Source organism: Mustela putorius, unplaced genomic scaffold (assembly GCF_011764305.1).
Source record: "Mustela putorius furo isolate JIRA1106 unplaced genomic scaffold, ASM1176430v1.1 tig00003858_pilon_pilon_pilon, whole genome shotgun sequence".
Taxonomy (NCBI): domain Eukaryota; kingdom Metazoa; phylum Chordata; class Mammalia; order Carnivora; family Mustelidae; genus Mustela; species Mustela putorius.
Genome location: NW_025422010.1, coordinates 22,388,544 through 22,409,444, shown reverse-complemented (window position 1 = coordinate 22,409,444; position 20,901 = coordinate 22,388,544). Strand labels below are relative to the sequence as shown.

The following is a 20,901-nucleotide window of genomic DNA, read 5'->3' as shown; positions in this document are numbered from 1 at the left end:
AATAAAATCTTTAAAAAGAAAAAAAAGTGGAACCTTATTGGATTAGGTTCCTAGGGCTGCCCATAACAAAGTACCACAGACTATGTGGCATGAATGACAGAAATAATATTGGGTCACAACCCCAGAGGCCAGAGGTCCAAGATCAAGGTTTCTGCTGATTTGGCTCCCTCTGAGAGCTGTGCAGGGTATCTGTTCCGTGCCTGTCCTTGTTGCTGCTGGTCTACTGGCCATCTCTGGCATTCCTTGGCTTGTGGTGTGTCACCCTGATCTCTGCCCCTTGGTGCTCACAGCACATTCTCCCTGTTTGCACGTTTCTCCTTTTTATAAGGACACCAGTCATATCGGGTTAAGGCCCACCTACCCTGCTCCATTATAACCTCATCATGGCAAATTACGTATGCAATGATCCTTTCTCCAAATAAGGTCACATTCTGAGGTACCAGAGGTTAGGACGTCAGCAAATGAGTTTTGTGGGGACACAGTTCAACCCACAATAATGATACAGAAAAAGTCAGTCCCAGGGAGAACATGCAAGAGAAAAGAGATTTGTAAACATCCAGTTGTAAAATTTTTTCTTGCTTTTTTCTCCTTGGAACTATCTTTTTTTAAAAATCACTTTTATTGAGATTATGTACATACAACAAAATGAATCAATTTTATGTGTACAATTCAGTGAATTTTGACAAGTCTATATACCTGTGTATCCACCCCCTCAGTCAAGATACAGATTATCTCCTGGGGGCTTGGGTGGTACCACCAGTTAAGAGATGGACTGTTAGTTTCAGCTCCAGTCATGATCTCAGGGTCATGACATCCAGTCCCACTTCAGGGTCCTGGGCTCCTGGGCTTCCGGATTCCCGGGCTCCCGCACTCAGCAGGGAATCTGCTTGAATTTCTCTGGCTCTTTCCCTTTGCTCTTCCCCCATCCCTGCCATGTGCTCCCTCTGTAAATAAACATATATTAAAAAAAGATACAGGGGCGCCTGGGTGGCTTGGTGGGTTAAAGCCTCTGCCTTCGGCTCAGGTTATGATCCCAGGGTCCTGAGATCGAGCCCTGCATCGGGCTCTCTGCTCAGCGGGGAGCCTGCTGCCTCCTCTCTCTCTCTGCCTGCCTCTCTGCCTACTTGTGATCTCTGTCTGTCAAATTAATAAATAAAATCTTAAAAAAAAAAAAAGATACAGATTATTTCCATCATTTTGGAAAGTTTCCTCCTGTCTTCCCCCCATTCACCACCCTTGTCTTCACCTCCAGCCCACTGGCTGGTACTGGCCTGCTTCCTATACCTGTAGATCAGTCATAATGTGCCTTTGCTAGCATTTCATAGAAATGACATTATACATAGTACATGTGGTCTTCTGTGCTTGCCTTTTTGCTTGTGTCTGCTTTTAAAGTGAACCATTAATCCATAGGAATCTAGTATAGAAGTGTTTAATATTACAGAATTAGGAATATTATCCATATAATTATAATAACTAATATTATACAGCCTTTAAAATTCTGTAGCTAGATGGAACACAATCATGATGGATTAAAAAATTATTTCCTTACTATGCCCATGGCCCTATTTATTAAGTAACCTGTATTAGAGGAAGTTCTTTCAGGTGTTTTTTTTGTTTTGTTTTGTTTTTTGTTTGTATGTTTTTTGTTTTTAAGTCATTGATTACCGCTACCAGGAAAATGGGTTTAGTTGAGGGAAGGTGAGCTTTTGCCAAGATCAGAGCTTCAGGATATTGGCGTGTGCCTGTAACAGTATTTTTGGTGCAGTGTTTTGCAGGTCATTGTAAAGATTAAATGAGATGGTGCATTTCAAGGGTTGAATATGACTGGGGCCCAGCACACCAGAAGGGCCCCCAAAATGTTACCTGTCACTGCTGTTACTAGTGGACTCAGAGGCTAGAGCCCCAGGGTGATGATCCAGGTCCGAGCTTGTTACCCTTCAGCGTCCTGGGTGGCCCCACCCTCCGCTAGGCGGGGAATGGGCCTGTCCCCTTCCTTCACCCCCTCCACAGCACACTGCGGTGAAAGTGCTAAGCTTTCCTCTGAAAAGAAAAAGATCCCCCGTGACCGGATGTGGGCACTCTCCCGAAAAAGTTCATCCTCCTCATTTTAAGGTGGAAGAAGGTTTTTAGCAACATGGGGCAGCCGGCCTATGCAGGAACACTCTAGTGCAGCGGCCCACACTGCCAGCCTTTGGGAAATTAAAACAGGGGCGATGCCAGCCGGACACTGAGATGTTGAAATGTCGTGCTAGTTCAAAGTGGGGACTGTTGTCACCCATCTCAGTATTTAGTGCCAGCCAGGGTGGAGTCGATGTTTATAGGCATCAGTGGAAAGTTAATCATCTTACAGTTTCTTGTTCGAGACGTACTAAACACTTTAGAGCTAAAATAGGGAAGTGGCTGATACCATCTTTCCGGGAGTGACTTTTTAGTTTTCAGTTGTTTGGGTTCTAATTTGTCATATTTTTCTCATCCCTTATCCTTCGTATCATTTTTAAAATATGTGTGAATTAAGGTCAATGAGCATCTGTGTTGACTCCCACCCCAAACGGAATCTCCAAGTTATCTTCATATAGATCTTGAAGAGGTAGTAATTTTAGCCTAAGTGGCAATTAAAAAAGCGAGATTATACTTAATAACCTCCACAGGGGTACCTGAGGTCTTCTGTTTGGGAATCTTCACAAATGCTGTTCGTCATCAATAATTTAGGTGGGATATCGTCTGACTTCCGTTTAGTTTTTACAAGGTGACAGAGGACTCCAGGTGTCTCTCGGGAGATGGCAGGGAGAAAATAGCTGGGCACATACATCCACTGAAGCCATGCTTTCCAGATGTTTCTCAGCTGTGAGCCCCTCATCCCGAGCCTCAGTTTCCTTTTGGGGGAAACAACCACAGTCCAGTTCTTTTTCAGCTCTGGGTTCAGTTTGTTATTGAAATATTAATATGCAGGGTCTGTCTTAGAGCTGCTAACTCAAATATGATCCTGTGTTACGAGATTAACATTAATTTAGTTAAGTGTATTGTCAGATTTGACATGGAGGACATAGTCATGCTAATTAGAACAGGTACAGTGAATAGGCTGCTGCTGGAGCTGTCTCATTAAGACTGAATTGAATTGATTTTGATGCCTTTTTACAGATTTTTAAATTAAGAGGAATAAATGACAGCAGTTGACTCCGAATCTATAGACTTTTGCCTAGAACCACTGTAGTCCCTTTCCACGATTATTTTTTACACTTCAAGTATGCTAATTTCTTGCCACCTACTATCTCCTTTATTATCATCCACCTAAATTACATTAGTGCAACTGAATATAGCTTAATACAGTTTTGGAGTCAATGCTTAATTTGTTTAGCATTTTAATTTCCATATACCAACTGTATAAACAGGATATCAAGTACATTATTAGCAGATAAAATAATTCCAATGATAAGATTTATTTTGAGTCTTTGTGTATATAAATGGTTGAGTAAATATTAATACCTAAGTCATCTCCTCTAACTAGGACTAGTCAGGCCAGGACGCTAAGGGTAGTTTTTGTTGACTTCAGTTGATTTACCTTCTAGTGTAGGCTTTCCAGGAGAAAGCCAGCAGATTTCAAATGTAAAGTTTCAGAATTCTTCCAATTTTAGTATATGTGCTGCCGAAACGAGCACTAAAGTTTCAGAATCCTTTCTACTTGTTTCCTCAAAAAACACTTTTCCAAGTAATACTGGACTGCGCTAGAAATTAGGAATTAGTAATATGTTAATTACTCACGTACCAGAGTCTCATCTGGCTTATTTGTCGTGCATCAGAGCTACAGGAAGGAGTCTCCAAGGGCACTTACACTTAGATGGGGGAATCTTTATGCAGTCGCTCTCCAAGGCCATGGTCAGAGTCAGGAGCTTCTGGAGATGGGGGAAAAGGAGTACTCCTGAGATTCAATATCATTGTCAGGAAAATTTTTATTCATCAAGTGTCTTCATCAAGATAGACGTTGTACTTGAAGAGATTTGAGAAGTAAAAGGAATAACTGCTTATTCTTGATGCTTGGTTATACCAGAAGTTCCTTGATGCACATTACGTATATCACGTGATGTGTATTATCTTTGCTGAGTTTCCGACTCTGGGTATTTGTGCGGCACTGCCCACTGCCTCGTGTAAAGTCAGCTGCGATTTCACAGTGAGTTCAGAACCAGTGGGAAATAGCAAATAAGAAGGCTTAGAGGAGCAGTGTATTTTGTAAGTATCCCTTAAACATGATCCATTTAAAAAGAACAGTTGTCACTTGTAACATCTTTAAAACTATTTTAAAAACAATAGCTTACATATTATTTTTGGTTGTATTCCAGGAACTAGGCAAGTACGTGTCATTAACATTCTACTTTTTATGTGAATTGTGGATTTTTCACAGTAACGATGATGTTAATACCATCTGAAAGATGGAGAAACTGAGGCACCGAGGCCTGAATCACACAGTAGGCATGTGGCATATCCGGGACTGAAGCCCAGCCCTTAGGCATGGAGCTCATGACTCTGTTCTGCCTCCATATCCCATTGGTAAAATGTTAGTGATGTTTTTCTATGTAGAATTTAGAAGGAGTAGCTGTCAGTTCCTTTTTTTTTAGGAGTTTATTTATTTATTTGACAGAGAGAGAGAGATCACAAGTAGGCAGAGAGGCAGGCAGAGAGAGAAGGGGAAGCAGGCTCCCCGCCAAGCAGAGAGCCCAATGCAGGGCTCGATCCCAGGATCCTGAGATCATGACCCGAGCCGAGGGCAGAGGCTTAACCCACTGAGCCACCCAGGCGCCACTAGCTGTCAGTTTTTGAGATTATACCATAAAATAGTTTGCTTCACTTAAAAACGCTATTGCTTCTATTACAGAATAAATGTCCACCTAGGTTATGCTTAACGCCTCTGTAGTCTCTGTGTCGAAAAGACGTGTGGTTGCTATGCTCTGTTACTTCAAGCGTTCCACCTCCTCCAATGCCAAGTTCATTTTCTGTTTCCCTTTCTGCTCCTGTTCTCTCTTTGAAAGTGGTTTCCAACACTTGACACGGTTATAGGAGAACAGAGAAAAAAGTCTGTGTGAACAAAGGAGAAAGATGGGGGGGGCTGTGGTGTCCCCACCTTTTTTTGCATTTTCTCCTTGGAATTCAGTATTCTGTTCTTCAGCAGATGTTTATGTAGTGCCTGCTGAATGCCCCGCTCTGTGCTCGAGACCGACATAAAGTACATACAAGCCAGTTCTTGTCCCCTCAGCCTGCAATCTGGTGGATTCCCAAGGGGGATTCCGAGCACATTTCATTTGCGGAAAGTGCTTGATGGGACTTGCTGGGCTTTGGCTCTGGGGTCCTGGTCTGCCCCACCCCACCTGCCCCGGTGTGTCCCTCAGAGCTGATCCAGAGTCAGCCAGCCCCAGTGGCCGGCCACCTTCTTACCATTTTGCAAACCTTGACAAACAACCGCCAACCCCGAGCTGCCTCTGTTCTTCACTGGGTGGGGGGTGGGGTGGGAGTGGGTGGGTGGGGTGTGTGTGTGAGGGGGTTCCTGTATGGTGTGACAGCATCAGGCTTCTGTATTGGGAAGTAATGTGCATTTATTTGCACAAAATTCCTGTCACCTCATTAGTGCTCCATGTTGCCTTAATGAAAATGTGTGCCTACTGAAGCCATGAGATTGTGGGTTTTGTTTATTTTTTCTGGGAGGGGTGGGAGGGGTAGGTCACAAATCAGAAAGTGTTTGAGGGCCACGGCCCCAAAGGAAAAACCATTGAGGTCGTTTATTGGAAGATCAGAGCACTCAATTACAACTTGCTGTCATCATCAGGACTGTTGATTCCTTTTCTACTATGTGCAAAAAAAAAGTATTCCATTTGGTACTGTGAGGAGTTGATTGGAAAAATAACCGAGTAGTGCTTACCCCATTTCATTTTGACGAGATCCGTAGGCTTTCAGCTGACAGCTGTGATCCTCCAGAGGGTGTATGGGCCAGAACTATTTATCTGTGAGCCCATATATCCGTGCACTTTCTCTCCAGGTGAAGGATCTATATGGTTCTCTAAAACTTGGGCTTCAGCCCCACAGTCTTTGCAAGGAAGCAATACAGAGAGGGATGCTGCGGGGGTGTTCTAGAGAAGAGCAAAGCAAATGGCAAAGCCTGGAGAACCTTTAAACTCCTCTTCCCAAACAAACAAACAAAAACAACCCTCTTCCCAAACCTCCCTCACAGCTATCTACATAGAGGGACCCGTTAAGATCCTAGTTGGAATAAACAAGAGAATAAACAAGAGGGGCAAGCATCAGAGACTGATCTCCCGAGTGGATGAGTGGGGTTGGGAAATTAGGGAAAACCAGTCCTGTCCAGTCTGATCCCCCGAGGACACAGGCTTTTCCCCTCTTGCCCATGTCCCTCCCGCATCCCTGTGTCCTTTCTCACTTTCTGCCCCTTTTTCTGCTCCTTCCTACTCGCCTGTATCTTCTCAGTCTGTCCTCTGTCCCTGCCCGGCTTCTCTACCCCTGACTGCTTTTCTTGCTAGATGAACCTCCCATTTACCCACCTTGCTCTGCCACCTCCATGGTTGTCCGGGCATTCCGTACTGTGTCTTGTGGTTAAATAAGCATCTAATAAAATTAAGCGGGGGCTCTTAAGAATACCAAAGGCATTCTGCTACGTGGTTTCCTTCCCACTGGCGGATATGCCCGGTGGAGTGCCGTCTGCTGCCACAGGCAAATGAAGGGCCTGTTTTCAGAGTCTGATCCAAGTCCTGGTGGGTCAGACACTACCAGATTGCCCCAGACGGGGAGACAGCACATTCGAGTCGAGAGAACGCAGGCTGAGCTCCCAGAACATTTTGCTTCTAACTTTAAATCAGCTGCTTTTTTTTTTTTTTTTAAACCTTGGGCAGTTCATCTACATATCCCTGCCTCAGTTTTCCTTCTTTGCAGAAGACAGTATTGGCCTTACCCTCCTCTGTCGCTGGACCTCTTGGAAGGCTGTGAGTTTTGATTGTCCCAAAGGCCTTCGGAATTCTGGGATCTAGTAGGTAATTTCTGTGTATACATAGGGCAGCATGTAAATTCCAGGTATGATTTTTTTTTTTCTAATGCATTTCTATTTTTGTACCAAACTTTTCTTGCCAGTCAGGTTGATCTTTTAAAAAGTTGGGTGGTTGTTGTTGTTACTTTTTTTTTTTTTTTTTTTTTTTTACTCTTGTTGGTATTTATTTTAAGATACTTCTCCAAGAACACAGATGTCTCCTTTACGGCGTGAAGATTGTAAAGAATAGCTCATTGCAGTAAAGTAGCGAGGAGGATGACTGTTTGGCTGCTGTCTTTACTGCTCATTCGCCTCCTTGCTCATCTGTGTTTTCAATGCTATCTTCTCTCCCATCTGCTCCTGAGCAGGAAGTTTCATCAGCCGAGGTACCCTCAGAAATAACCCGAGACGGGAGTGCGCTGGGCTCATTCCAGGCCTGGTGTCAGCTGTGGGAGCTTTCGCCACCACCACCCCCCCCCGGGCTTGGCTGCCAGCAGACCCAGCATCAGCCAGGTCCCCAAGGAGCAGAACCAGAGTACCCCCACCGAGTCACCCCGGCTCCCACTAGCCGCTCAGAGTCATGTGATAAGCACCCGGACGACCGAGGCACCCTCAGGAGAGTCTGTGCATCTTTTCACTGCGGAGATTGCACCCAGCCCCAGATCTCACCCGGAAGCAGCCTTTTGGGCAAAGGGCTAGGTCTCTGGCACGCCTGTCGGCGCCACACCCCACCTGTTGGTTCCGGCGTGGGAAGACCAAGACTGCTTCCCTCCATCGCCCCCTACTCGTTTTTTTTAATCACCCGATACGTCTTTTTTGAAAAGTTGACACTGATACTGCCTCTAAGAGGCTGTTACTTTATTAAAAAGCATCCATTTTATATCACTAACACAAGTTTTTTTCTATTCTGGAGGGGGATCTCAAGCTGCTTTGTGACAGCTCTCGTAATTTAGAACAATGCAAGATATAAATAAATAAACAGCATTCCCATTACATGGTGTCGAGTGAACAATGTCTGAAGTCGGCATTCTGTTCATTAAGCACCCTGTTTTATTATTTCCTCCTGTCGGTGAGGCAAATAAAAAACTGTAGTGATTAAAATTTAATCTTCCGGGGCCACCTGGGTGGCTCAGTGGGTTAAGTGTCTGGCTTCAGCTCAGGTCATGATCTCAGGGTCCTGGGATTGAGTCCCACATCAGGCTCTCTACTGGGCCTTCTCTCTCTCTGCCTACTTGTGAGTTCTATCTGTCAAATAAATAAATAAAATCTTTTAAAATAAATAAATTTTAAAAAATAAGCTTTCATCTTCCTCGTCAGTTAGAGAAAATGCTGTGACTGTGAAGGAACCTCTCTATGCTGGCTTCTTTTTTTTTTGTTTTCTTTTGCATTCATGCCTTTGGAATCCCTTTCATTTGACGGCCAGTTCTTGATTTCAGAAAAGATTGGAATTCCAATTCCGACGACCTAAAATGCCAGTAGCTTCCATTAGAGATTTGAATCTCTGTAGTTGATATATATTTTTTTAAGTTACAGAATAGTCAAAAAATCAAGACTGGAAAAAGCATTATAGACCAACATTATAGAGCAACAAAGAGCAGGCACAAGCAGGGGTCCAACGGTGTACATTGTCAGTGGGAAGACTGAGGCGACATGATGCGGCTTGCCAGCGCCTCAAAACTCGGCAGTGACGGGCTCCGGCTGTAGCTTAAGCCACACCTTTGTCCCCTCTTCTGAAGAACGCTGGGTTTAGAAACCGCAGTCAGTGTCAGTACTGCCAGACGTCCTACAGGAGTTCCCGCTTTTAAAAAATAATTGGGTCAAAAGTTGCTCTGATCCTTGTCACGTGGCACGGCTAAGCATTTGTATGTGTTATTTAACAGTAATGTATTCTGGATTCATATCAAGAGAAGTGCAGTCCTTGCTGTCCCAAAGTACCACTTGCCCCTAAAAGGGTTTGCTTAAGAGTGTCAGTAAGTAGTTCTTAGAGGATTTATTGTTTTTTAAAATATTTATTTATTTATTTGAAAGATAGAGCGAGAGGGGCGCCTGGGGGGTTCAGTCAGTTAAGTGTCTGCCTTCTGCTCAGGTAATGATTCCAGGGTCCTGGAATCAAGCCCCGTGTCAGGTTCCCTGCTCAGCCTGCTTCTCCCTCTTCCTGCGCCACTCCCCCTGCTTGTGCTTTTTTTTTTTTTTTTTTTTTTTAGATTTTATTTATTTATTTATGTATTTGACACAGAAAGAGAGAGGGAGGGAGAGCAACAAAGAGCAGGCACAAGCAGGGGGAATGGCAAGGGAAGAAGCAGACTCCCCACCGAGCAGGGAGCCTGATGCGGGGCTCCATCCCAGGACCCTGGGATCATGACCTGAGCTGAAGGCAGAGGCTTAACCCACTGAGCCACCCAGGCACCCTGCTTGTGCTCTCTTGCTCACTCATTCTCTCTCTACCTCAAATAAAGACATAAAATCTTGAAAAATAATAAAATAAAATAAAATAAAATAAATATTGAAAGATAGAGTGAAGATGGAGAGTGAACACAAGCAGGAGGAGTAGCAGAGGCAGAGGGAGAAGCAGACTCTCTACTGAACATGGAGCCTCACATGGGGTTTGATCCCAGGACCCCAAGATCATGACCTGAGCCGAAGGGAGATGCTCAGCTGACCGAGCCACTGGGGTGCCCCTGTTTTTTAAAGATAATCCATTTATTGGAGAGAGAGAGAGAGAGAGCAAGCGAGCGAGTGCAGGCGAATGAGGGGAGGGGCAAAGGCGTAGAATCTAAAGAGACTTCACACTGCACGTAGAGCCAGCCGTACAGGGGGCTTGATCTCACAACCCATGAGATCATGACCTGAGCCAAAACCCAGAGTTGGATGTTTAACTTACTGAGCTACCCAGGCGCCCCACTTCCGCCCACTGCTCGCCCCCTCTGCAATTCTGAGAGCATTTAAAGCATGATTTGATTTAAAATTTTTTATTCACCTGCAGATCTCTTGTCTTCAGGAACTCCCTGTGCATATGGCTAGTTCCCAAGGAAGATTGTCAACTCCCTGGGAAATTCAGTCCCACCTTGCCCTAGCCACACTCCAAACAGAACAGCCCCCCAACATTTTCTGTATGAATGAGCGTTTGAGCAAATGAACCTTTTGAAACATCCGCTTTGTACGTTAGAGAGTTAGAGTAGGCTAGTATATTTGAAAGCTGTGTATAATTTTTTATTTTTTAGCACACGGAGCTCAAGCAAATAGCCATCTAAGAATCTTAAGAGGAGGTTCTCAGGGATGCAGTTAAGGTTCGAAGGAACACATTTAGCTTTTGACACTGCCAGACAGGGAATTTTTATGACCATATCCAAGAAGTCAGTAAGTGAAGTTTACTGTCTGTTTAGAGGCAGAGGTGTCCCGTAGTCAAGATCTAGGACTAGCAGTTAGAGGAGTAAAATGCCGGTTCCCTGTGGTGGGGAAATACAGCGTCTGTGGGGGTGGGGGAAGGAGTCCACACGCCAGGCCAGCTGGCTCCTGCCTTCTGCATGACCACTGACGGTCCTCCTAACCCTCCAGCCAGTTGTGTTCATTTCAGAACAGACCAAGTGGAAGGACGTGGATGGAGCAGGGTAAATCTGTCCCTTCGCTCGGGAACGCCAGACTGTGGAGAGCCTAGTAACAGAGAGTGGGAACCTTATCCTGCTATGCAGTGGCTAGTGTGTAAAATACCGCCGTAAATTCATTACTAGATAATTATAGGCTAAACCACTTGACCCCACAGTCAACTTCCTTCTTTGTGAAATGGTGATAATACTTAACATTGTGCAGAGGTTTCTGATTTCGGACTAGAGGGCCGTCCATGAGCATTAGATACAGTGTCATTGCCAACCCCTGCTGCTGTCTGTGTTCTCCTTCCAAGAGAGCGCGTGCAGGACACCAATCTGGAAACAGGGAGGTGTGCCTGGACAGCTTTTATCGTCTTGCCTTTGCTGTGTTTTAGATCTGGGAATGGAGGGGACCGGGGAAGGGGACAGATGACCCGATAGTCCCCCAGAGTGTGGAAACCATACGCTCTTGTCCCGTTCTTTCAGGATCCAACTAAATAGACTTCTGTGTCAGCTAAATATGAGCTTACCATGACCTGAGGCCCATTTAATTTTCTGTTCCGCACATTTCCTCCCTGGCAAGAAAATAAAGGGAAGGGAAGCATTATCCCAAACTTCAGTTCCATTTCTGTATTTCTTCATTCAGTCGTTTTTCAAAAATGTCAAAAGAATAAAAATCCTGATTATGAAGGTAAAATATAGCAGTATGCCAAGAGTATGTACTAATTTATTTAATTTGAATTTTTTTTTCTTTTTAAAAATAGCTTTTTAAAAAATGCCAGGAGTAATAAATGTTCAATGCCACAAAGCACAAGAGAATAAAAACAAAAATAAAATTTGCCTGTCACATCAGCTAGTCCTGACCCCTACTAATATTTTGATGTGTTTAATTCCAGAGTTTTTAATTGAATATACAAATATCTTTGAAAAAAAACCTTTCCCTGTAGAACTGTTCCATAACCTGCTTTTCACTTTAATGCTGTATTTTATTTTTTTTTAATTAGTAACATCCATAGTTGAGCTGTACTGTGTCTTCTAAAATAACGCTGATGTCTTAAGTATATTTAAAAATATCTCAGAGATCCTCTCTGCCTGCCTTCTCTGCCTACTTGTGATCTCTCTCTCTCTCTGTGTCAAATAAATAAGTAAAAAAAATTTTTTTTTTTAAAAGGGGAGGGCACCTGGGTGGCTCAGTGGGTTAAGTCTCTGCCTTCAGCTCAGGTCATGATCTCAGGGTCTTGGGATTGAGCCCCATATAGGACTCTTTGCTCAGCGGGGAGCCTGCTTCCCTCTCTGCCTGCCTCTCTGCCTTCTTGTGATCTCTCTCTCTCAAATAAATAAATAAAATGTTTCTTTTTTTTTTTTAAATCCAAGATATCTAATTTAAAAAGTAGTCCAACTCTTTTTGCACAGCAAAATTCTATCAAAATGGTCTCTTTTTTCGAGTTACTTTCCTTTCGCGGGGAAAAGGAAGTAGGGAAATTTTGGCAAATAGTTGTTCTTTTCGTGGTCCCAGTTTGGTAATCTAATAAGGGAGCTTCTCAGATACCTATTCCATTTGAAAAAAAACAACAACAACAACAAAAAGGCACATTGAGGGTACACACTGCATCTTGAGGGTACACACTGCATCTTGGGCCGACAGGATGTACTGAAATAGAGAAACATTAATAGCCCCTCCTCTTGGCCAACAGTAAGGAGAGTAACATTTTGCTATTTCAGATTAAGAAGCAACTGCAGATTAGTTTAACACAGTTGCTAGTCATTTTGAAACAACTTGGAAGCCTCCTATGTTTGCTTTCTAAGTTTTGTTTGTTTGTTTTTTCTTTTCTTAGATTTTATTTAAATCACAAGTAGGCAGAGAGAGAAAGGGGGAAGCAGGCTCCCCGCTGAGCGGAGAGTCCCATGCGGGGCTCAATCCCAGGACCCTGAGACCATGACCTGAGTTGAAGGCAGAGGCTTAACCCACTGAGCCACCCAGGGACCCCTGTTTTTGTTTTTGTTTTTAATCTGTGAAATTAAGATTTTAATCTGAAAAGGAAAATCCATACAGTTCAAGTGCCATTTCATTTCATGGACATGTCGTAATGATTTCATTCTCTACTTCCTTTCACACACCTGGCCAAAGCACATAGCTGGCATTTCTGTTTTGTCCTTCTCTATTTTCCTTCTTTCTTGTCGGCACCTCACCAGGTAATCCTTCTATCAATGCAAAATGCTGTCTTTTTCACCCACAGATCTTACCTCTTCAGCTATTTTTAAAGTTCTCCATAGTTCTCAGTAGGTCCGTAGCTGTCTTCTCTGTCCATTGGCTTACTGCTCTGTGAGATTTCATTTTTCATGTGCAGAAGGAAAGAAATGTCCTTCATCCTTCTCTGTACCAAGCACTGGATTGTACACCTTCACAAACAAGTCTCATGTGCTGCAGGCTTGATCTCTCTGTAGGGTGGGAAGATTCAACCCTGTCTTAGAGATAAGGAAACTGGCGTCTGATAGGTTTGGAAACTTCTCCAAGATCACACAAAGGGTAAGGCTGAGTTCGAAGCAGGTTCAGATTCCAAAACCAGGGCTCTTTCTCCTGTACCCATAGGATGTCCTGTGGAGGAAACATTTCCAGCTATACAAAGTTTTGAAAGTTGTCTTACCTTAAGAACATGTTTTCCTTTACTACTTTTGGGCAGAAATCTTTCTTCAGCATATTATACAGACTTTCCACTCTAAGCTAGTTTGGCATTTGATTTGGGGGTGATACAATTTTGGGTGACTTTTATAAGTACATATTGTCCCATGGGCTAGAAAACCAGTGACCACACACACGTGTTTTAAATGCATGGATTAAGGGGCGCCTGGGTGGCTCAGTGGGTTAAAGCCTCTGCCTTCAGCTCAGGTCATGGTCCCAGGGTTCTGGGATTGAGCCCCGCTTCAGGCTCTCTGCTTAGCAGGGAGCCTTCTTCCCCCACTCTCTGCCTGCCTCTCTGCCTACTTGTGATCTCTGTCTGTCAGATAAATAAAATCTTTAAATACATGGATTAAGACTTAAGTAGGTACTATGAGTGTGAAGGGGGCTCCTTCGATAAAGTCAATGGAAGATTTGATGTCAAATTTGGATGTCCTGAAAGCTTTGGTGCCTAATTCTCAGGTGTCTTCAGAGACTGACAGAAACTGTCCCCTACATAAGGTATATGTACAATACTCATTGATTTTAAAGCACTGCTGGGCCTTTTTAATTTTATTTATTTACTTAAACTCAGGTGAAATTGTAAGACTTTTTTCTCTCTCTTCAGTGTCACTCTGCTATTTAGTTAAAGTCTGTAGAAACCACGAGCTTGATACGTGCTCGGAGCCCAGTTAAGTATTACCTGAATGAATGAAGAAACAATGAGCTCTCTCACAAAAAATATGTTGACATTACGGTTAGGAAGGAGTCTTTTTATACAATTAAGTAACTGTGGTCAGTATAGTGATGTTTTCCCACAGGAACCCTTACTGTGAGTCCAATGGGACTGTGTCAGTTCTAAAGTAACATTCCCAAGGCAACCATAGATTTCCATCCAAGGAACTAGCAGGGTCCATGCCTAAGATACTGTGATCACAGTTCACATACCCTAAACAGTTGGCCAACTGTCAGAAAATAGAATTAATGGGAACACTCCAGTCTCCGGGAATTCCATACAGTATAGACGCTCCTTGAGTCTGTGTGTGTATGTGATACAAATACATATATTTTAAACCCAGGTCGAAATTTGTGGAAAAGCTATGATTTATCTTATATTCCTTCATCCCTCTGTTAAATGCTATGAATTACAACATCAAATAATAAAAGTAAGTATTTTACTATTGACATGCTTTTCTAGAAACATCCCCTAAGAAACCTGTTTCTTTCCCCAGTGAAAGAGGCAATGTAGTCCAACCTGGTAGTGAAACGTGACCTAAGACAGGAGCATACATTTTTAACAAATAAAGTCATTCAAACTTCCAGTTTAAACTTCAGCTCATTTGTTCTAGGCAGTGCCCCTGGGGCTCCTGTTTGAACAGTGCTCAGCTAAGTTAGATTTAGAAGGCAAATTTTTCATTAGCTTCTTTTGAAAGATGCCTGAAGTCAAATCCCTTGAAGGACTCTCCTACCGAAAAATCATTGCTGCTCTGCTGGGTAGGTGAGGTGGATGATTAAGCTGAGGAATCCTCACACTGAAAGCAGCTAGGAAATGGAAGTTTTAATAGTAAACTGATCAACGTACCTGGAAAATCCGTATGGGATAGAAATAGGGGAAAGAGGAATTTGAAAGAAAATTTCAGATGGCTCTTCCATGTCTGAGTACTGGAGTTAGACTGATGTATCCTGTGAGAGGAAATAATGAACATGTTTTTAGCTTTTAAAAAAAAGGCGATATTGGGCACTGGGTGGCTCAGTTGGTTAAGCGACTGCCTTCTGCTCAGGTCATGATTTCAGAGTCCCGGTATCAAGTCCCACATTGGGCTCCCTGTTCAGCAGGAAGTCTGCTTCCCCCTCTGACCCTCTTCCCTCTCCTACTCTCTTTCTCTCTCACTCTCTCTGAAATAAAAAAAATTAAATTAAAAAGGCAGTATTTCACAGAAATTTATACGAGCATTTGAACAGTAAGTTGTTTTGATTGAAGTTTTTCCAGGATTATTTTTGGTTTATTCTCTTTCTGAATGAAACTGAGAATAAAGTGAATAAATCTTAAGTGCCCACATGTGTACAACTATGGGACCTCCCAGATACAGATTTAGAACTTGTCTAGTAGTCCCAAAGGCTCCTTCTTACCCCTCTCAGTCAGTAAGCCTCCCCCCGCCCCGCCGGCACACCCAGGTGGCCAGTGTTCTGAGCTGTATCTTCACAGATTCATTTTGTGGTCTGTAGCTTCGTGTGAGTGGAATCATACAGAGCGTGCCCTGGTGCCTTTTCTCCATGCACTCTCTGTGAGAGCCGTAAATGTTGCGTTTTCCTCACTGCACGGCTGTTAATTTCATTTATTTTCATAAAATCAGTCAAAAGAGAGAAATAGTGCTGTGAGGTCCTAAGCTGTACTATATTCCCTTCTGCAGTAACTGCCTTTCCATGTAAACATGCGGGGGGGGGGTGCCACGCTGGCTAAGTCTGTGGGACATGCGACTCCATCTTGGGGTTGTAAGTTTGAGCCCCACGTTGGGTGTGGAGATTACTTAAAAATATAATCTTTAAAGACTTGCTTTCTTAAGTAAATAAACATACTTGATAAGTTCAAGTCTGTTGTGATTTGGGCTTCCACATATTAAGAAAAATTCAAGCAAAATTTACTGTGCTGTCCGGTGGGATGTGACTATGTGGCTATATCCATTACAATTTAAATTAATACAATTTAAAATTCAGTTCTTCAGTTCTGTTAGCCACACTCAAATGCTCAAAATAGTCACATGTCACTAGTGGCCACCTTACTGAATGGAGCAGATCTAGAATGTTTCCATTGTGGTAGAAAGCCCTGTTGGATGGCGCTGTTGAGAAAGCTGGTTGTTAGCGGTCTTCCTCTGCCCTTTTCCCCTTTGCAGACATAAGGATGTTGTAGTGACTTTAATTTTTCTCACTTGAGTTAACATTTAATTCTGTGGTTCTCAGACCATCATCTTATAAGCTTCTGTTTCCTAGATTGTCCCTCCAGGCCTTGGGGGGAAAAATAAATGGGAGAATTGTTAAACATGCTGCACTTTTAATTTCTAGAAGGTTCCATGCTCCAACATTGGGGCCTTGGCATTATCACTTGAAAACCTCCTCCTAGCATCCCACTGTGGGTTGATTTCTCATCTATCAGATCTTAGCTTAGACTGGCTTTGGCTTCAGGAGACCTTCCCCAACTGTCCTCCCAGCCCCCAAGCCTGGGTTACATGTCTCTTCAATTCAGCTTGCATACTGACCTGTCCGTGCCCCACCCCCCACCCCCCTTCTGGTAGCAGCTGCTTGGTTCTTGGCTTCTGTCCACACTGAACAAGCCCGGTGAGGTCAGGCACCATCCTGTCACGTTCAGTGTTGCATATCTGTCTCTGGTACAGTGCCTGGCTCTTGGGAGAGGGTAGCAAATACTGTGGAAGGAGAGAACAATGTGCTGCACACCGAAGGGCCTGAAACCATGTAGCTTCATGGTAGGGTTCCTCTCTCCCAGGTAGAGAGAAGGGTCTATTCCATATGGGAGTTGCTCTGAGACAGCTTTCTGTCCGGGCCTCTTAGAGAATACGCATCAGTACGCACATTTGCGCCCTTCCTGGTTGAAGTGTTTGGTTTGCCTTTCATCGGAAATCACAGTAAAAAGACATCCAGACTGAGAGGATGCTGGGTGAGCAATCAGAGAGAAAGGCAGATGGGGAAGTGGAGCTGCAAAATGGTCATAATACGGTAGAAAATTCTGCATCTGTCAGCGGGCAGCTGTTCTTGGCATCACCGGCCACATCCCTCCAAGCCAGATGATCTCACGGGGAGGCAGCCGTGTAAGGAAAGGAAGGGTATCCTGTCAGGATAGGTGACAGAAAACTCTAGCTTGAAATATGAGGAACTCGGTTTTCCCACGTAACGAGACATCTCGAGAGAGGCTCAGGGTTGGTCGAGTGGGTGTGTCAACAACGTCCCCGAGAACCTGGGTTTTTTCCAGCTCAGCTTGGGCTCTGGCTTCCTCCCGAGACTGCTAGGAAGGTGGCACCCCTTCTGGAAGCTCGGGGTCGAAAGAAAGAAGAGAAAGCCATAGGCGAGGAAGGGGGTTGTCAGAATGTGTACGATGAAGCCTCGGAGTAGAGGCTGGGTATCTGCTGTAAAGGCTGAGACGGCGTGCCCCAGATATCCTTCCTCCATTCCAGCCTATGGATTTTCCAAGTTCTTTCCGTCTCCCTTAGACTGAAAAGTGCCTTAGAAGCCATCTAACTAAGGGGGCACACACAGACCAGGGAAGGCTCCCAGAGTGAGAAAGAGGACGAAGGGGAGGACGAAGCGGCAGACAGTCCTGCCAGAGTCTGGCCTGAGCCCCCTTCCTGGTCCTTCAGGGTTCATTCCCCTCCCCAATCCCCCACTGCCCCGCCGCTGAAGAAAATACTGGCTTAATTTTAAATTTAGCAATATCCATACATTCATGATTTACAATGTAAATGCTATATATTCTGGGAAATCTGGAATCCTTCAACCGATCAGTTATGCTTTCATTTTTTTTCTCCTTCTATATAGACCTGGCAGTATTGGAGCTGTGCTGAATGAGGTCACAGTCTAACTACAGTATTAACCCTGCAAATCTGTTCGTTTTCGCCTGAGCACCCTCAGGCGGGATACAGAATGTGTCCAATTGAAAAACTATTACAGACACTGCAGTGCCGTGATGGGATGAATTGTAACGGGGCGGGGGACATGGAGTGGGGGAGGGGGGACTGTCTGTAGCCAGGTAGGGAGAAGCTCTTAGAAGTAGAGGCTTTGGGATTGCATTTTTAAAGGAAGAATGTTGCTCTTTGTCATTTGAATTCTAAAGTGCTAACTTTTAGTATTTTCAAACCCGAACTGTTTGATATTTTCTACCAACCGTGTTTTTGTTTCTTGTTTTTTTCCCCCATCCAGTGCCTCTTCACATTCTCTCCTCGGTGTGCTACAAACATCCGTTTATGCGTTTTTTAATATCCCTTTGCATTATTAAAAATACGTAGGAACGTATAAAGAATAGTATAGTCAACACCCACAAATCGACCACCCCATTTAAGAAATAAAACATAAACTCTTGTCCTGTGACTGTTTCTGGACCCTGTTTAATCCAGCGTGGAGCAGAGCACAACACAGATGGTCAGAGTTGTGTGTGAAGGCCCCGTCCCGCCCCATTCACGGTAGCTCAGGGTTTCAGGAAGCTCGTGCATTCAGTCTTGCCTGGACATGTGGTTAATGCTAAGTAGTCTAACAGTTGTGCCCCAGGTAACTCCTAGAGCTGTTTCAGGTCATAAAATCTCTGATGTTTTGCAAATTTATATTTTATCGTGCTGGGTTTTATGCACAAAAACTAGATGACTTCCCTTTTATAATCTCCATCAAAGGCCTTTTTCAAAACCCCATTAACATGCCTTCTCACTGACTTCGTCATGCATTGTTTGCATGTTGGAAAACAGTTTTGGGCCAAATGATAAATCTGAGAGTATTGTTGTGGCAGTCATCTTGCAGAACTCGGACGTAAATGCTAGTTTAGCTTACTCCTCAATTGCGGGCTGGAAATATTTGACCCCTTCCTGGAGTGCCAGGGACCGGACTTGACTTGTCTGTGGTTTGGTCTCTTATTTAAAAGCAATTGACCATGTTTGGATAGTATTTGAAACATTTATATTGTATCCATGGAAAGGATGTGATATTTTATTTCCTCGAGAGGATGCTTCCTTCGGCATGCTCTTGCACCTACCCCGGGATGTCCTCTGTGTGCTCTTCTCCTTACCCCGCACCCCTGCCCGTGGGACGGCTCCATCCACACCTGCCCCGGGAGCTTGATCTCTTCAAGAAGTCGGGCGTAGAGAAGAGCAACTTGCTCGTGACTCCCAAGCACGTATTTAACCACTGAAGGGTACAGTCTTTCCAGAATGTCCCCAGACCCACAGTGTTACACAGAGAGAGAAGCAGAGAACAAATGGGTAGCGTGTGGGGGGGTTTTTTGTTTTTTTTTTAATCTCTTGACGGATGAACTCGTGGTACCTGTGCACAAGGTTGCTTTCAGAATGTGTGCTGATGGCCAAGCCAGTCCCAGCCTCCTCTTCCTGGTTGGAAAAATAGAAATCAAGGAAAATGTTTTGCAGAACACAAGTGCTGAAAGGTCTGTATTTATCTCAACTGCCTAGCAGTAAGTTTCCAGAGAGAAAGATAAAGCATCTGTATTTTATTTAGGCGTGGGTTGTTTCCAGCGTTGATTGTCTTTTCATTTGGAGTGAGTCGTAGCTCTCCACGTGCCATTTACCAGTTGTTAAATGCGGGAATTCATTAGTGAGATAAGCCATCATAGAGCTCAGGATGATTGGAAATGAACATTAGTTCCCCTCCTTGACTCTGAGCGTGGGAAGTTGTCCTTTTCTTCGTTACAGATTTTGTTTTCCTGATACTCATTACAAAAAGAACGAGAGCCCGCTGGTTTGGGGAGATGTTACTGCGGAATGAGTGTCGGCGCTAGTCGCTGGCTTGTTCTTGATGATGCATGTGTTTCCTTTCTCTCCACTGAAAAGATGAAAACGTGTCTAAACTTGCTTATCTCTCTGTAGGACAGTCGACCCAATATGTCAAGACCTCTGATCACTAGATCTCCTGCATCTCCACTGAACAACCAAGGCATTCCTACTCCAGCGCAACTCACAAAATCCAATGCGCCCGTCCACATTGATGTGGGCGGTCACATGTACACCAGCAGCCTGGCCACCCTCACCAAATACCCTGAATCAAGGTAATCTGAAAAAAAAAAAAAAAAAAAAAGGAAAAGTCACACTTGGAAGTGATTGTGTTTGATGATATGTTTTTCCTTTGACCCCCCACAGCAGCAGCATGACCTCCCCGGGTGGGGGCGGGTCCGAACGTGAGCGCCCAGCTCCTGTGGCTGCTCTGGGATGTGGCGGGCAGTCTCGGCCCGGTGGGGGCCTGACCCACAGCTTAGTGGCATCCGCGTAGACCTGTCACAGGGGAATGGAGTTTTGGGATATTTCGTCCTGCTGCGATTTTTGCGTTTCTCCATGTAGCGCAAAAAGAAGGATGATTTCTACCTACCACAGACTTTTCTTCTGTCCTCTTCTTCTAAAACACACATTCTTATCAGTTCTTAGAATTTTCTAGGAGATCACGTGGCCCACCAACTTGTGAGCTAGAGGAAAAGAAAAAAAAAGAGAGAGAGATACTCTTATCAGTGAGTGTGGCAGTATATTTAGAACAGTATGCAAAAGTCCAGGAAGCCAAGATAGTTTTGCCTTAAAAAAAAAAAGAGCAGTGGGATTTCTGAGCATGCAAGGCAGATAAGTAAATATAGAAAGTGTCTGAAGAGGGGAGAGTGTTTTACAAATAGGCATTATACACTTGATGCTTATGAGACACCCTGTCCCCTGTCCCCTCCACCCACGTCTAGAGGAGCTCCAAGGAAACAGTTTGCTTTGTTATTGTTGCTGGGACACCCCGCCTGGCTCTGCCTGGATTTGGGGGCTATGCCCAGATCCTCTAAGGGAGCTGATCTTCCCCAGCTGTGCTGGTGGGTAGAGGAGGAGGCAAGAGCCTGTGTGGGCTCAAGTCAGGAAAAAGGGAGTTTTTCTGCATGGTGTTGATCATCTGAA

The 20,901-nt window shown here is 44.2% G+C and overlaps 1 protein-coding gene across 5 annotated transcripts in view; it reads left to right on the top strand.

The window, feature by feature from the left end:
- Nucleotides 1-20,901, top strand: part of KCTD1 (potassium channel tetramerization domain containing 1) — a 180,979-nt gene that overhangs the window by 113,067 nt on the left and 47,011 nt on the right. For 4 of the 5 annotated variants that reach the window (XM_045065475.1, XM_045065476.1, XM_045065473.1 and 1 more), the window contains exon 2: nucleotides 19,852-20,030. In XM_045065475.1, coding sequence (XP_044921410.1) covers nucleotides 19,852-20,030 — 179 coding nt within the window. Of the gene's footprint in view, nucleotides 1-18,192; nucleotides 19,413-19,851; nucleotides 20,031-20,901 lie in introns of those variants that run through there. The other variant, XM_045065477.1, reaches the window with a different exon arrangement.